The following is a 15506-nucleotide window of genomic DNA, read 5'->3' as shown; positions in this document are numbered from 1 at the left end:
CATGATGTTGGAAGCGTCATTGTGTCCTCTTGCTAATGGGGTGAAGCCTACAGGCATTGGGTGGTCCTCTTTATTCTTGGTAGTTCAAATTCAATCTTTATTCTCTTGATTTCTAATTTTTATTCTTGGTCATTTTCTAAAAGTTTTATTTGTTTTCAATTTCATCCATCAATTTTAATTTGATATGTATTTTTTTAATTTGTTTCTTATTCTTTTAATTTCTATTTTTTTTCATGATCCTTTTGGAAAACTTTTATTGGTTTTAATTTCATCATACAATCTAAATTTATGGTATTATATTTTTGAATTCAGTCTTCATTGTTTTGGTTCTGTTTTTTTCTTGGCCCTTTTGTAGAAGCTTTATTTATTTGCAATTTCATACTTCAATCCAAATTTATGGTATATTATTTATACCAATTTCATACTCATTTTTTTTTCTTTTGCTAAAGTTATTTTTCTTTTCAATTTCACCTTTTAATCAGAAAGTTATTTTTATTTTTTATGTCAGTTTTGATTCTCATTCTTTTGATTTTTTTTAGTTCTTTTGCTAAATTGATTTTTCTTTTTAGTTTCACCTTACAATCAAAAATAAAATTTATTATGTATTTTATTTTTTACCTTTATTCTCTGAATTGCTATTTTTTTAATCTTCATTGTCGTGAAAGAACCTACAACAATTATTAATGAATATTGCAATTGGAGAGAAACTAGAAAAAACATAAGATTTAACGTAGTTCAGCAATAAACCTACATCTATAAAAGTCAGGAGCTTTTATTTTTATTATATCGAAATATGGTTACATGATATATATTTATAGTAACCCTAAATCACCCAAGAAATCCTGGTTGTCTAAGGAGTATGAATTTTTTTTTTCATAATATCCCTTTAAAGTACCTCAAGTGCATTGCCCCTGCACCCCCAACCTATTAATCGTCCTTAGCAACGTCCTTAGCAACAAAACAAGAAATAAATCCCAAAAAGGCAGATGTCATTGTTCCGCTCCACTTCCACATCCACCTATAAGCCACAAGTTACAATAATATCCATCTTGGCAAATATCCACCCCTTAGAAGAAAAGTAGGGAAAACTTCACCTAGAATAATAGGTTGGGACGTCTCCTATCTGGAGACATTAATCAAGTTCAAGCAATAGTCTACTATATTAGCAATAGTCTCTTATCTAGAGACATTAACAATGCTTGAACTTATATGTGGTGACAGGCTTTGTCAATGTTTCTACTACATTCTCTAAAGTATGGATTTTCTCAGGCAATAGTTCACAAAAAAAAAAAACCAATTCCTTGATTCCGTGAAACCTCACATCTGTGTGTTTGGTTCTTGTATGATACACTTAGTTTTTTGCCAAGTAAATGACATTATAACTGTCACAATGTAGTTGAACTCCACCTTGTTGAATACCCAGCTCTTTGATCAAACTTGTAAGCCATGAGGCTTTCTTAGTAGCCTCAACCATTCCATATATTCTGACTCAGTTGCAGACTTATGGTATATCTTTTGTCATCCATATCCCTTGTGATGCAACCATTTTATTCAATAGTTTTATCCATATTTACCTAATATTTTGCCAATGTTTTATATATAAAATGCCTTGATATTTTTTTTTTATTTTTAAAGATATTTTTGGATGTAAGATTCAAAAAGTAATAATTTGAAGATAAAATTCAGACCATGTTTCAACTCGTGTTGAATATTGGTAGATTTGACCTTCGATTATTGTGTTATGCAAAATATAAGTTGTAGAGGTCAAAATAAAGTATTTCCAGAGGCATTAGAACGCTAACATCCATACCTTTCTATACATATATGACGAGAAAAAAAATCATGGAAATTACAACCTTCAAAGACAAGTATCATATTCTATCAGTTTTCATCTTTTACCATTTTGACTTGAATATCTTAAATTAGAGAAGTCCTAATGATGCAAACTCATTTTATTTTGGATTTCTGATTCAAAGACCTATCAACTTACTAAATTTCAGTAGAAAAAAGATTTATATTATAGAGATATGATTTTTCTAAGAAAATCTATAAATTCTACTAGCAGATAGGTTTTGTGAAGAAACAAGTCCAACTTACTTTCCAAACATCCAAAACCAACATAGCAATTATTTATTCTTATGTAAAAGGTCTTTATTTGGAAAAATTAACTTTACTAAGTCCAAAGTCAAGGATGATTTTTTTTACGTTCTTTTTTAGTTCATTTTATTTTTTAATATTTAATAAGCTTTGAATTGAGATGAATCGATTGTCCCTTTTTTTAAAAAAAATTCCAATATTATTCTTATCACTTTTCATTTTAAATTTAATTCATTAAATGTCATTTCTTTCTTTTTTTCATCTAATTGAAATAATTTTTTTTTTACAAGTTTATGGCCTAAGTTATAATTTTTTTTTAAAAAAAAAACACACTTATGGTACCTGAATATTATATTTTACGTAAAAAAAATAAATAATCTAGCTTCGAAGCTCCAAGGCAAAATACGGGGCTTCTAGGCTAGTTAAATCTAATTCCCGAGGCTAAGATTAAACAGAGTCCTAATTGAGACTCTTTCAATGTCATTAAGGAATTCTTTTCTGGCCCCATTATATTCCACTTTGGCATTTGTCTTTCAATCAAATTCAATATGTAGAAGGAGACCATTAAGAATAAAGTCCAATTCCATATTTCATAACCCATCCTTTTCTCAGATGGAAGGTCTTTCATCTTCAGTTAATTAAGTGCAAGTGCCTGTGCTAATGTGATAGAGAAAACACAGCATATAATATCTCTCAGTGGTATATTCAAATCTATTACAAGAATAGAATTATGTCCCATCATCCTGAGACCGAACAACCAATCGGCGATGATGTTGCTTGACCGTGACCTGGTGAGTCCAGATCATAGGGGTAGATGGTAGTGAATCATCCAGAATGTGTGCATCTCCACGATGCAAACCTCTTTTCCCCATGTAATGATTAATTACAAGCACAATTATGACGAATTGCATCATATGTAACCTGTAATGCAGCATTCATCATCTCAAATCTCCCCCTGACTTTCTCTGTTATAAAAACACTCCAAAATATTCTATCATCATAACTTAAAGAGACAAGCAACAAGACAAACTGCATCATTCCCTCGTCTTTTTTTCCTTTCTGAAGAACTTTCTTCTCTTTCCAGCTTTTGAGTTGGTCATTCTCGTCTTTGTTTTCTCGCATAGCATTTTGCATTCAGGCAAAGACCAGTCACTTCAGCCAGCTATCAATTCTAGTCACTATTGAAAATGAAACCCGGGATCACAATGTCCGTCTGGGAAAAAAATATACCTTCTAGCATAATTACAAGTTTCAGTGGCCACTAGATTATGGTTTTCGATATTCTATCCTCGGTTATTGACCACAGTTATTACGAGTATCCCTCGGAATGCCTCGGATGTTAAGGCTCCAGGTAGCAAATCCAAGGTGCTGGTTTGTATCTCCGACACCAAGCTAACAACAACCATAGCATGCAAATGCTGATCACTAATTCCAGCAATGCCACAAAAGTAAACATGACACCACCACAAAGCTCATGGGGCTACCCAGTACATCGTAACCCTGGTCTTAAAGTCTAAAAAGGACTGTACATTAATAGAGCAATCATCCAAGCAACAACTAAAGTAACTGCCCATGTAACACAAAATTTGGGCCTTAGAAGGCTGAAATAGGTTGGATAGAGAGAGTAAAAGTTCAGTACAAATGACAAATTTACATGTTTGCCATTGAAAAAATGGTATCGTATGCTATCTACTTGTGTTCATGCAATGAATAGCTGACAACAAATTTTTTTCCCTTTTTTATAGGCCTCAAAATTGGATATTCCCTCTCAATCATCTATATTCTTATTCTCCGGTAATTTTATTTTTTTTACTTTGTCCCGGTTTTTTTTTCACAACTTGTTATATGGTTTGATTTTCATTTTCTTGTATCAGTATCTAGATAACTATTGTATACTAGGAAGATGGCACGAATACCTTAGCCTCTGGTGTAAAGCAAGAGCATGTTGAAGAGCAGCATCTACTCTTGCCCCTACCCGAAATAACAAATCATACAACTTGCAAACAAACTGGGATAGCTCCTCTTCATCATCATCCCAAAAACCGATCGAATGGTCACCATTCTTCTCGGGGTCACTATCTTCCCAATCACTCACTGGACTGGTAGGCTCGGCCTCTTCTTCCTCAACCTCTTCCTCTCCGATCTCAAACCTCCCATTTTCCAGAACATTGTACTCCCCTGATCCATGGACTAGTGTCACCGGGATTTCTAAGGGCTCTACTGAAGGGCATATTACAGCTTTTGCACCAGAATCCAGAAAGGCCTTGATTAAAGTTGGCATAGGCCCATATGCTCCTGTGCAAATTATAATCCTGTCCCTCCAAGCTCCGACCTAGGTTTTACAAGACAAAAGGCAACTGCATAAATCACTAGCAGAACAAAACAACATTGAATTAACATTAATTCATTTCAGAGTTTGTCAGCCATTTGCAAGGCACAATACTAACAAAATGGGAGCAGCAGTTTTCTGCATTAGCCCTTAAGAGTTCCCTGATTTTCTTCCTTCTTGAGAAATTCAGGAAGAATAATTATGCTAGAAGAAAAATAAGCCAATGGATAAAAATCTAATTATGTTTTTATGACTTGACAATTTGAAAAAACAATATGGAAAAGAAGACTTTAGAGCTGAATTATTCTAGGAAGAAAATACTGAAGGGCAGGGTTTGTTTAAATCACCCCTCATAGAACCATGATTCAGTAGTGCCACTAGTGGGTAATGATCTTATGAAATAGACCAACATTACAGGAGAACCACAGAAGGTGAATAGTGGATTAATTGTCAAATATCAATCAGTTATTCATAAAAAAATAAAAATAATTAGAGGCCAAAGGAAGACACAGGAAAATCGAGGGCCAAAAGCATACCATCCAGCGAACATCTTCAGGTGTCAAGTGCATAAAAGGAACTGTTCTACGGAACATATATGCCCCTATTTCTTGGTCATCCTCCATGACCTTCAGAAATTAGTAATGTACATTAAAATGGAGACCAATAATTTAGTAACCCTGTACTAATAGCAACTAGGAAGATCTTATAAGAAAAAAAAGAAGTTCGTTAACACATACTTGCGTCTGTCGTCCTATATAACGATGGATGACATTTCCAACTAGGAAGCATGGTTTACAATGAACTAAATCAGAAACAGTTGAAATATTGCCAACCAGTGAAGTAATCTTCCTATGGCGGCTCCGGTTCATTGACAACAAGCTAAATTTAACACTCTGAAGAAACTTATCAGCAAGATCTCCCGGTTCAGCAACAACAAATACATCATTCTGCCAGCTGGAAAAACACGCATTTGGCACTTTAGGACAGTGCCTGAAACTAAGTATCAATTAAAACATGGCAAGTTAAACAACAGAGAAGCATGCTCACCTTAATATTGAGCCTGATGAGTCATTTTGAAGGGCTAAATGTATAATCCCCACTTGTGGTGAATTCTGTAGCTTTTCATGCAATGATCGAACAGGTAAAGAGAGCTGTCTGTGTTTCGAAGGGGACATTGGTGGTGATAAAGCTGTCTTTCCAGACTGAACTCCATCCAAGCTTAAAGGTGGGACCGTGTCAATACAGCCAATCCTCTGTGAGCCCAAATCAGGACTGAATATAAGCGGGCTTGAGGGAAAGCTTCCAGTAATTAGAGGTGATGAAAAAGGGGATGAGAATGTTCCTGGTGGCACTGTCCTAGCAATTCCAGATGTGGCATGCATGAGAGATAGTATTATTGCATTGCGGGAACAAAATGTCTCTAGTGCCCGGGAATGTTGCACAGCTCTTCCTGAATCAGGACTGTGCAAAGCTTCAACAAGTAGCACATTACGCCTCCAACCTAAAGATGGACTAGTCTCATCTAAAATAGCAAAATACCAAAAGATTTCAGGTTCAGTAAAAGGAGCATGCCAAATGATAAAAGGATGTAAAAAACAAATTAAGAGAATGTGAGCATCAATACCTGCATTTGATAATTTTGCCTTGGAAAATTGCTGAGATTTCATAATCTCTGACAATTTATCATCATGTTGGTAGGGAAAAATTAGTCTCTCACAGACATTCTTGAAGGCTTCAGAATTGTTCTGGACATATTCATCAACTGCAGCTTCCAACTTTAGCCAGATAGCTGGGTCAGTCTCATCCAGCTCCATACCACTGCGTTCATCAACTGCAAGATTAACCCATAGAGGATGCTATCTTAGAACTAGATATTCTTTGACTAAAGCTAGTCTTTAAAGATAATTTCTGGAAAAATAGAAAGGCCCATTAAGATATCAAAAAAAAATGAAAGGAAACTATCTAAATATCTTTAAAGAATATCTGCAGAGAAGAAAACATTAGTCTCATACTCTTATAAGCACTAAACTCCAAACAGTCTACTTAGAGTGTACCTGGATTAAATCGAAAATATTGTATCTCAGGAAGCATGGGTAGCAGTGTACTTAAAGCTTCCTCCACTCTATCCACAGAGCATGCACTCTCAATCAACACTTGGCCGGTATCCAGATAACGCCAACCACCTTTCCGGACCTAGAACGAAATATTTTTGTGAATCATCAAATGAAGTGGCAACTTTTGATACAAAAGGCGAGAAGATTCAAATCTCCTTTATATGGTATGTAGTACAGTTAGGTCATTAAAATTCACTGATTGATAGATCAATAAAATCAGCTTTGATTGATGTCCTATGTGGTTTACCTTTGTTGGAACAGCGCCACACCCTATTGACACTAAGCAGTCAATTCTGGTGTCAGGCCATAGAAGTTGTGCTTCTCTTATAGCAAATATGGTAGGGTTGTTTGCCACTATAGCACCATCTTGCCAGCGGTTTACATCTATAGAATTGTCATGGTTAGCAAAACAATGGCCACTGCACTCAACCTTATGGTAGAAGGGAGGACCACAACAAGAACAAGCATGCCAAGAGCATACCGTCTGAGAAATCATCAAGATAGTATGGAGCAGCAGATGATGCTCTTATGGCTTGCCAAACATGATGCTTGCAACTGCCAATAAAAGCACTACGTTTATAGCCAACTCGACCTCCGGTAGTAGGTGATCCAAGCACATGAACTCCTGAACTTTCTGAAATTGCAAAGGGCACTTCAAGTGTTCCAACAGGATACTGTATATTGACACCAAAAGAGAAAAAGAGGGAGGAAATAAGAAGAAATTTATTAAAACCACTGTCAGCAAGTATCTCACTGATATGATTATGTATCTATGCAGAAGATTTTAAAAGTTACAATTCTAGCAGAGTAGCCTACACTAATGAAAATCAAAGACATATTAAACATGTTTAAGCAATAGAATTCTCAGTGTCGAACCTGATAATTGCGGAACACAAATGGTTGAGCTGGCATCACACTAACCAAAGTTGATACAACAAATACTTTGGGAACATTTTTCACTGCTGAATCTATTAACAGATCTCCATCCTCATCAGCACACATTTCTTTTAACAGCCTCTCGAAGTGATCTGCACTGTGCTGCAAGAAGATATGTTTTAATGTTTTGTTCCTGCTGCATCCATGTTTAACAAAACATGTTATCACATATACCTATATTAATGAGCATATCATCCTAACCCTTTTTTTATTAAGAAAAGGTTGGAAACATGAGCAACATTCTCCAGTTTTCTGGAAGATGCAACTTTTTCATGATCAAGTTTATGTTCGTTAGTAAAAAATAGTCATGCATATATCAATATTCCATTTATGAGAAGACAAAAGAAAGGCCTAGGACAATAGTATTGCAGAAGTTAAGGAAATATAGAAACAAATAATCCATACTTTATATCCATGCACCACAACTCTAAAACTCTGAGATGAACTTTTGTAAAGCTGATCCAACTTCTCTCTCCAAGTTGCAGCTTCATTATCCTTTGGCACAGGTTCAGCAAAGACAAGTTTTCCTTGAGAAGCAAATTTGCAGAACAGAATGTGAATAAAATGAGCAACAAATAAAAACATCGTGAAATGCATACGTTGCAGTATACACACCAAGATTTTTGTATATTTCTTCACATTGATCCAAGGTCATTAGCTTCATGCCAAGAGCAACAGCCAGCATTCCACCAGTTGATGTGCCACATATTAGGTCGAATATCTCATGTATTCGCTTTCCAGTTCCCTTCTCAATTGCTTTAAGAATCTGCACAGTAGCCAGACCTTTCATTCCACCTCCATCCATTGAAAGTATGCGCAGTCCTTGCTTTGCCACTGGTCTCCCTCTTATGGAACGCCTTAAATTTTCATTTTCTCCTAGAGAAACACAAAAAGGACAGACCCTTCTAATAATGTTTGGCTAGGAATCTCAGAATACAGCAAAAAGAGAATAGAAAAATCCAAGATAAAAACCAAGAATTGCCATAGCACGAGCTGCTGCTTTATTCACACGTGGTTCAGATGAAGCTGTCAGGTGCAACAGAAGGTCTTGCAGACTTCCAGAGGTGACCATAAGCTGTCGATTCTCCAAGCAAAAGGCCAAATTTCCAACAGCTAATAAAGATAACCTTTGCACCTGGTTAAAGATGAATCCAGTATTAAATTCCTGCAGAATTGTACAGAAGCAATAAAACCAGTTATATATAATGACAAGAAAGAAAGGAACTTGCCTCTGGATTTTTTTGAGCACATAACAGTTTTAATGATCTCAACATATCCCTTGTCAACATTTTCTGAGATACAGTATCAGATGAAAAGGACAAGGTGGCCACAACTTGCAAGACAGAAATTACTTCTTCCTGAGCAACTGATTTGAGTACTGTTTCAATGGGTTGCAATATGTCACATTTCATCAACTGCATTGCCACAGAAACATCTCCAGCAAGAGCAGATAGAGCAGAGCATGCTTGTTTAACCTGGAAGAACTTGGAACTATAAGAGTGCAGATGAACAGAAAAAAAAACCATGGTCAAAATTCATGAGAGCAAGGATCATCAACATACCACATGACAGTTGTCACTACTCATCATACTAATAAGCTGCTTCACTGCATTCAGATCTTTCCCAACAACAACACGGTTTCCTTGGTCTTGCATTATCTTTGCCAGCGCAGATGCCAGCAAAGGATGATGGCAAGAAGAAAAACGGAATATGAGAGAAAAGAAGGCACTAAGCTTGTGTCTAGATGCACCAAAATAAGAGCTGTTCTCCATCTGCATTCTCCAGAAATAAATAAATAAATAAACTAAACCAACTTAAAAGACATACATACAGAAAAAGAAAAGGCCTTTTGAACTGCCATATGGCCACTACCTCTATCTGAACATTCACTGATCTCAAACTTTCATCAGCCTCAATCTTCATATTAGCAAGAGACAGGTGTCGTAGTTTGTGTAGAGGCAAAATTTCAGGAAGGAATTCCAGAGGATTACCAAATAGCCTGAGAAATTGTAACTCAGCCATAGACCTGCCATTAAAATGGTTATAAACATTAGGCCTGAAGCAAATTATAGTTTTTCAAGCTCTATCATACAGGAAAAGTGCAGCTAAGTATACTAATTTGCTGATAAAACAACCTGAAATCAAGAAGAGGTTGGACAAGCTTATTGTGTTCCAAAGACAATTCCACCAGTTCAACGCACTGCCCCAGTTCCACTGCTCAGAATTCCAACCAAGATCACATAAACAAATACATTGCATAAAACATAAATAGCCTAGATTTCCCTATTCCTTATCAGGAAGTTATGCTTGTCCTATAAGAACGAAACAGTATTGGATGAAGCAAATTACATGCATATTATGATCAGATTCTTACGAGGAACTGTAACCAGCATGTTGTAATCAACTGCCAGAATTTTCAAACTCTTCAGCTCACCAAGCTCAGGTGGCAAAACTGAAAGCCTGTTGTTCTCAAGATAAAGCTTCTCAAGATTTGGCAACTGAATTATCTCAGCAGGCAATGTCTGCAAACAAAATCCTGACTCCAATTACATACAATACCAGAAAGAATAAAACCATACAATCTTATTTGTGTAACAAACCAAGCCTTAAACATTGAGCTTATAAAAGTAGTTATATCAATGATTTACATTCACTGACAGTAAAGTTTTTTTTATCTGAGAACACCAACTAGCAACGGATATACCTGGTGAGCACTAAACAATATCCCATGACAGCAGGGTTAAACATTAATAACTCAACAATCACATAATATTTATTCCACTAGATCAAACATAAAGAGCTCCAATTCAAGAAAAGCAAGCAATATCTTTAAATTCAGCCTAATAAAGACCTTTGCTTTATGGTATTCGTCCTAGCGATGAAAAACCACATTTTCACAGAATTCAAGTGAAACCCCAAGAAAGATCCAAACTTGCAACAACTAGACCTCAGTCCCAAAAAAGGAGAGAGAAAAAAAAGACAAAAGGGCAACTCTTTAACAGACTCACATAGAAATGAAAAGAAAAATCATCAATTAATTACTACCACTACAGATCTCCCAAACCAAAAAGACCAACATAAAGTTCCAATTTTTACGTGACACACTTGAACAAAATATGAGTGCTAGGGACCCAACATCAAAATCAGAAGACTCTAAACAAAGGACGCAGCATAATCTCTCTAAAGTAAACTTAAATGAGTAAAATTTTTTATTTAATTAGAATTAATATTTCTAGTACTGCAAACCTACATTTTCTCATCATTCAACAAAATCCAAAAAAAACCTTAACATCAAAACAGAATTCTTTAACCAAGCTAGCAAGAAAAGAAAAGAAAAGAGATGCATCGCGCATTCGCCTATTCATAATGACTTCCTATCACAAATTCTTCTTCTTTTCTTGCTTATATCAAAATTCACTTGATGATTTAACATAAACCAACACAAAATTTAAAATCTTGAAGTCCTCACCGCCAATCCGCAACCACCAAGACTAAGCAAAGTCACACTCTTCCAATGCCGACTATCATCAGATCTAAACAACCGAGTCAAAACACCAACTCCATCACTCTGTTGACCCGATCCACTCTTCCCTAGTATCAACCCTCTCAATTCCTCTCTCTTCTTCTCCACCTTCATCCCCACCTCCACTCCCCCATCCTCGTCCTCCTCCGCCGCCTTCAAATCCACCATCACACAATCCTGAGGCGCAGGCAACGCAACCATTAACTGCGACTGTAACCTCAACGCCACCTGGTCTTCATCATCTCCAGCATTCCAATCTAATTCAATTTTAAAGCCTACCTGGTCCTCTTTCTCCGCGGCGGCCTCCGTAGAAATATAGGCCAGAGGAGACGAGGAAGGAGTGAATGCGGTGGTGGAAGAGGAGGAGGTGGAGGAACGGTTGAGGTCGTCGCCGAGATCTTCGGAGCCATAATTTAGAGTTAAACGAAGGAGCTCAGAAGGACGTTTCCAGCTAAACATAGAGGGCGAAATGATATGATGATGATAAAGATCAGAGGGTTATGAATAGATGATGTTGATGCGCCATTGTAGAATTACTGTCTGATGGCGGCAGTGTTTAGAGAGAGAGAGGGGGGAGAAATGAGAAGCGGAATTGAAATGAAGAAGAAGAAGAAGAGTGTTTCGTCTTGTAGCTGCTGCTATTACTATGGCTGGTTTCCATGGTAAATTATAAGGAGATAGCCTCTTGTTTCAGTTTCCATTTTCGTCGTTACGTGGGCACTCATCACGTAAGTTGTACTTCTACCGGTTATTATTATAGTTTATAGAACTGGTAAGGTACATGACTCGATTTCTAGATTTTAGTTGGTTAGGTGAGTTTTTTATTTTTTAAATTAAAATAATATTATTTTAATAAAAAAAAAACTAACAGGTTTGGAATCAGGTTTTGACCAAGTTTTACTGAATTAACTGGGTTACCTGGTCAATCCATCAAGTTAGCCAAAATTTTTTTTCTTTATTTTTTTTTTAATTTGATCTGATTCCAGCCATCGAGCCGGGCCAAATTTCAAAATTATAGTTATTATCCAATGCTGATTATAGTTATGAAAATTAGCCAAATAGATTAAGTTGAACATTAAAACCTTACTTTTAACTTATTATTATTTTTTTGAAATAAAATAGACAAAACATTGTTTTAATTATTATTTTTTTGATCGATAAGCATAGAATTGATTAATAGAGATGAAAATAAATTTTGCTTTTGGGTCCAAATCTTCAAAACAATCTTCTTTTATAGAAGTGTAAAATTCTCTTAAAAGAATTTGGAAGAATAGTAATCTAAAATTGGACTCTCTCTTTTTTCCAAGTAAATGATAAATCCGTTTTTATAATTTTGCAAAAATGAATTCAATAATCCTTCTAATTTTAAACCTCTTGCTCTATTCCGGCAGCCTGTTTTGGTGTCAAATTTAGGTAGAAACAAAGTTTGTGACTGAGTACGGAGAGAGTTAAAAAAAAAAAAAAAAAACAAAGGGCATCCGAACAATGCCAAGGACTTGTTCTGCAATGCTACCTTCCAGCATGACCATGTTGATTGGCAATGCATTGCCACATCCAAGCCTTTTCCATGGCATCTTCAACAAGTCCACACAATTAACCAAATAATGTTTTTTTTTAGTGTTTTTTAATTGTGTTGATGTCAAAAATTAAAAAATAAAATCTAAAACATTTTCAAACACATTTGCAGCATAATTTCAAACACATTTGGAACATAAATGATTCCAAATACCTTTAATCATGAAAATTATGCAACAGCCACAACCATTCTTCCTTTAATATGAGAACCACAAGCTTGAACAATTTGAGAAAAACATGGAAATGGCAATTAAAAAGGCTATATACAGACTTCTTTGTCTAAACCTAAGTTCATAGGTGGGCAGTTTTAGTCAAAACACCATCGAGATAGATGCAGAATGAATCATAGCAGTTTGAATGTTTAAAAACAGTTGATGCATTAAACATTTTCAGCAGAAACTATCAAACTAAACCAATTCTGGGATTTGATAATCTGATTCCAAGTGGTCATGGTTTTATAGCCGAATGCTAAGAAATCCTGAGTTATAAATTCAAATAGGTACATGATCAACATTCATGGATGCGCCTACTTCAGGGGTATTTGAAAGTGTGGTAATAAATGTTTTTTTAAAGTGTTTTTCACTCAGAAATACATCAAAATAATATATATATTTTAAAAATCATTTTTGACATCAGCACATCAAAATGATTTAAAAAAACCAAAAAAGTATTAATTTAAAATAAAAAAAAAAATAAAAAAAATTCAAACCTTTTCAAAAACGCTTTTGAAACACAAAAACACATAATCCCTTCCAATCTAAAAATCAGATATTGCACCATATATGGTGAAGGCCTGACTACTGAACAAGATGAACTGGGAAGATATCTTAAAAGTCCAATATCAATGTGATCAACAGGTCTTGAGCGATAAATAGAGTGTTATGTAGCGCAAACCTCATTAACAATTTCACTAAAATGGTTATGACATATTATCGTCTGCTCCACTAGATGCCTGATCATAGATGTAGTTTCTTTGCTGCTGAATCAAAAGTCTCTACTAAATCCTGCTTGACTTCATCACCAGCAAATATAAACTCAATTCCATTCCTGGCAAGCTCAAACATTTCCCTCTTTCCAAGACCTTGATATTTGATAGAAACATACAATCAGTAATGTTTAGCTAGCTACTTGAACTATTTCTTGTCACAGGCACCATACCGTTCTTTATACTTACCAAATGCAGTTGAAGCAAGTTTATACTCGTTGGAAAGACTAGTGGAAAAAACTCCAGCATCATCAGTACACAGAACTAGAGGATGTTTGGCATTATACAAATCAACTGCATTACAGAGTAGAACGTGTAAAACTTAGGCAGGAGATGCTGAAACAGTAATCCATATCATTGGGTTAATAGTGCCCAAATAAAACTTTCACGGGCTTGCTTAGAGAGGTAGTCAAGTGAGCACACCAATTTAATAGTCAGATGCCAATTCAAATAGAAAAAATAGAAGTAGAAGGCTAACCAAAATGGTGAATATCTATTGAAGAGATTGATTCAGTCTTGATGTTGGATGTCAAACAGATCTCGACCTGCAAAAGATTTGTTTAAGCTTAATAGCAAAGGAGTTTGACATTTAAATCAATTTGGCCAACAGTAGTGTTAAAAGCACTTGGTTGCAGATAACAGAAGAAAACAGGTCAGTAACAAGAAGCTTTAGTCCATTAGAAAAAAAATGTTTATGGATATCCAACCGGTATTTTAGATGTTTTTAATTGTCTCCATTCTTCCTCTTCAAAGAAGATCGCATGGCCAATCCTCTGGGGGAGAAAATCTAGCATTGGTTGGACCTCCTGGCAATCAAGTACCTACAAGCACTAAGCCATAAATAACCAGTAAGGCTCGTTAATAAAAGAAAATTCAATCATAGAAACAACATCAAGCATATTAAGTACCTACAAGCACTAAGCCATAAATAACCAGTAAGGCTCGTTAATAAAAAAAGAATTCAATCATAGAAACAACATCAAGCATTAGAAATGCAAACAAACCTCTCCGCAGTGCAGAGTTATATAGAGACCCTGTTCCTGGGCAAATTTTAGTGCTGGCAAGAATGTATTCCTGCGTTGGATGAAAAGAGGATTTAAGATTGTCATCCCTTTAAACTAACATTTTATCTGCTAATAAAGAAATTTTATCAGTATGGAAGTACCATTCACCCACAACAGGATTTCCAGAAAGGTCAATGCCAACAACCCCTAAATCCCTCATTTCTAGTGCAAGCTTAACCTGTAAATAAGAAACAAAAGGGGGAATGACAGTTAGAAGCCTTACCCAATTCATAATTTTTAGAAGCTCATAAACATCCTTACAGTTTCAATTGCAGCTTCAGTCGTCTCGCGACGATCAATGCTAAGAAGAAGTCTAACATATATCTTTTTCTTTTTAGTTCCATCACATGCGTCATTCATGGCAATAGAATTCAAGGAATCTTGAGTGTAGAATTTATGAGGAACAAAATCTATATCTACTGCAGTGACAGCCCTTAAACCTTCTACCACGGCTTCCATATAAGAGTGCTTGCTCATTCCTATAGAATCATTTTTCTGGATAACAGGAAACCACAAATTCCTTCATCAATAAAAATAAATGCGGTACATTTGACCTTACAAAATAAACCAATATAACAAGCTGAAACCTCATTAATTCATGTAAGTACCTTAGGAGTTGTTCTTAACTCTAAATACACAACATTCTCAGAAGCGAAATCTTCTACCACCTTGTTAGGAAAATTTAAAAATATCAATGCAGAAAATTTTGAGATTTAAAATAAAATAAAAAATCAAGAAATATTAAGTTGTCATACTTCTTTTGTGATTCTGGTCACGGTCTTGTGATCAGTAGTGAGAATGTGAATGAGGTCAAACAATTTGAATACTTCGCCCAAAGATCGGTCATCTGAGTAAAAGAAAATTGAAAGTTCCCAATGTCACA

At 35.5% G+C, this 15506-nt stretch overlaps 2 protein-coding genes across 5 annotated transcripts in view; both read right to left on the bottom strand.

The window, feature by feature from the left end:
* Positions 1-2763: 2763 nt before the first annotated feature.
* LOC133702955 (phospholipase A I-like) lies at positions 2764-11722 on the bottom strand. Of its 4 annotated transcripts, none has more exons than XM_062127307.1 (19): positions 10946-11721; positions 9851-9998; positions 9612-9690; positions 9349-9502; positions 9039-9248; positions 8706-8951; positions 8449-8611; positions 8092-8352; positions 7882-8003; positions 7417-7578; positions 7022-7214; positions 6788-6924; positions 6481-6619; positions 6051-6257; positions 5474-5948; positions 5164-5380; positions 4963-5052; positions 4014-4429; positions 2764-3275 (listed from the first exon to the last, which is right to left on the bottom strand). In XM_062127307.1, the coding sequence occupies exons 1-19, from the start codon at positions 11456-11458 to the stop codon at positions 3269-3271; spliced, it is 3939 nt and encodes a 1312-aa protein (XP_061983291.1). In that variant the 5' UTR covers positions 11459-11721; the 3' UTR covers positions 2764-3268. The 4 variants fall into 4 exon arrangements, with proteins under 4 accessions (XP_061983291.1, XP_061983288.1, XP_061983292.1 ...); XM_062127304.1 differs by lacking the exon at positions 2764-3275 and adding an exon at positions 3282-3489 and having other exon boundaries at positions 10946-11722; XM_062127308.1 differs by lacking the exons at positions 2764-3275; positions 10946-11721 and adding an exon at positions 3282-3489 and having other exon boundaries at positions 9826-9956.
* A 1653-nt stretch (positions 11723-13375) lies between these two features.
* The window catches only part of LOC133702956 (N6-mAMP deaminase), a 2965-nt gene continuing 834 nt past the window's right edge, over positions 13376-15506 (bottom strand). Inside the window, exons 3-11 of the mRNA XM_062127309.1 lie at positions 15379-15470; positions 15232-15291; positions 14885-15118; positions 14725-14801; positions 14564-14633; positions 14267-14380; positions 14038-14104; positions 13749-13853; positions 13376-13655 (exon numbers count right to left, since the gene is read on the bottom strand). Of these exons, the coding sequence (XP_061983293.1) occupies positions 13531-13655; positions 13749-13853; positions 14038-14104; positions 14267-14380; positions 14564-14633; positions 14725-14801; positions 14885-15118; positions 15232-15291; positions 15379-15470 (944 nt within the window). The 3' untranslated portion in view covers positions 13376-13530. The remainder of the gene's footprint in view (positions 13656-13748; positions 13854-14037; positions 14105-14266; positions 14381-14563; positions 14634-14724; positions 14802-14884; positions 15119-15231; positions 15292-15378; positions 15471-15506) is intronic.

The sequence above is a fragment of the Populus nigra genome, chromosome 9 (assembly GCF_951802175.1).
Source record: "Populus nigra chromosome 9, ddPopNigr1.1, whole genome shotgun sequence".
In the NCBI taxonomy this organism is placed as follows: domain Eukaryota; kingdom Viridiplantae; phylum Streptophyta; class Magnoliopsida; order Malpighiales; family Salicaceae; genus Populus; species Populus nigra.
The sequence above is the reverse complement of the archived record's forward strand: the minus strand, read 5'-3'. Positions and strand labels throughout refer to the sequence as shown.